The 1,220-nt window shown below is 60.9% G+C and overlaps 1 protein-coding gene across 1 annotated transcript in view; it reads right to left on the bottom strand.

Moving 5' to 3' along the window:
• The window catches only part of LHX6 (LIM homeobox 6), a 14,345-nt gene extending 13,532 nt beyond the window's left edge, over window positions 1-813 (bottom strand). Inside the window, exon 1 of the mRNA XM_019472418.1 lies at window positions 676-813. Within this exon, the coding sequence (XP_019327963.1) occupies window positions 676-813 (138 nt within the window). The remainder of the gene's footprint in view (window positions 1-675) is intronic.
• Window positions 814-1,220: the final 407 nt, after the last annotated feature.

Raw genomic sequence — 1,220 nt, 5'->3', positions numbered from 1 at the left:
TGCGGCGATTTTCGTTTTAGTTTTCCTTTGGCATCCCCGGTCCCCGGCGGGCAGAGACCCCGCGCAGCGCCCGCTGCCTGCGCCGGGCGGGGGGCGCCGCTCGGGGGTTCCTCCCTGAACGGGTTTCTTTTTAACAGACGTTATTCGCTGTATTTGCTCGAGGGCAATTTAGAGATCCGGTCGCTACTTTGAAACCGCCTTTGGAAAGGTCCACTCTTAGAAAAAAAAACCAAAACCGAAAAACATTAACGGCACCGGAACGGTTGTTAATTAATGAAAAACGCTGGAAGTGCCCCGAAGCAGCACAACGGCACCGCCGACGTCCCAAAACCTTTCTGCCGAGAGCGATGGAAATGTCGGTGAAATAACCAAAAAAATAGCGGTTTAAAAAAATAATAACAAATAAGACCCGGGCAGGACGCGGAGCGCCGCGGCCCCGCGGGGACGGATCCGGCCCTCGGCAGCGCTCGCACCCGCCTCCAGGAACCCGAGGAGCCGCGCAGCCCGCGGCGGCACCGAGTCCGGCGGGGACGGGGGCTGAGCCGCGGTTTAGCGAGTATTTGGAGACACTCACAATAAAAAAAAAAAAACAAACCAAAACCCCCAAAAAAAACCCCAAAACCGCTGGAGAAATCTCAAAGGTTTTTCCTCCCGAGCACGCCCTGCCCACGGCACCTTTGTCCGCGGAGGCAGCCCCGACCCGCTCCGCCGCGGCGGGAGGATGCTGCCGGGCCCCCCGCGCCCCTCGCCGGGGTCATTCTCATCGCCCGCCCGCGATTCCCCTTCCTCCCGGGGCAAACGGTATTCCCTCATCCTGATGAGATGGGGACAGTCAGAGCGGGGAGCTCTGATGTTTAGTTAAATCCCAGCGAGGAGCTCAGGGTCCTCCATCCCCTCGCGCCACTCCTTTGGGGGAAAATTCGTGGTTTCAGGTTTATAACCAAAAGGCTGTCGAAGCCAGAAACTGCCTCCCTGCAGGACGCGCTCCCCCGGGGGATGCGGGTCCGGACCGAGCCCGACGGCGCCCGGCGAGCCCCGGCCCGGCCGCAGGGGCTTGCGCTGCCGGGAATTTGTTTCGGTTCTTTAACACGCTCCCGCCAAGGACGCTTCGGCATTTGTGATGCTACGTCGCAGACAGAGGTTGCTAAAAGCCGTTCGGCACCGCAGACCCTTAGGTAGGCATCCCCGCCGCGCCGTCCCCGCGGAGCCGGCGCCCAGAC

Source organism: Aptenodytes forsteri, unplaced genomic scaffold, assembly GCF_000699145.1.
Source record: "Aptenodytes forsteri isolate BGI_AS27 unplaced genomic scaffold, ASM69914v1 Scaffold68, whole genome shotgun sequence".
Taxonomy (NCBI): Eukaryota; Metazoa; Chordata; class Aves; order Sphenisciformes; family Spheniscidae; genus Aptenodytes; species Aptenodytes forsteri.
The sequence above is the reverse complement of the archived record's forward strand: the minus strand, read 5'-3'. Positions and strand labels throughout refer to the sequence as shown.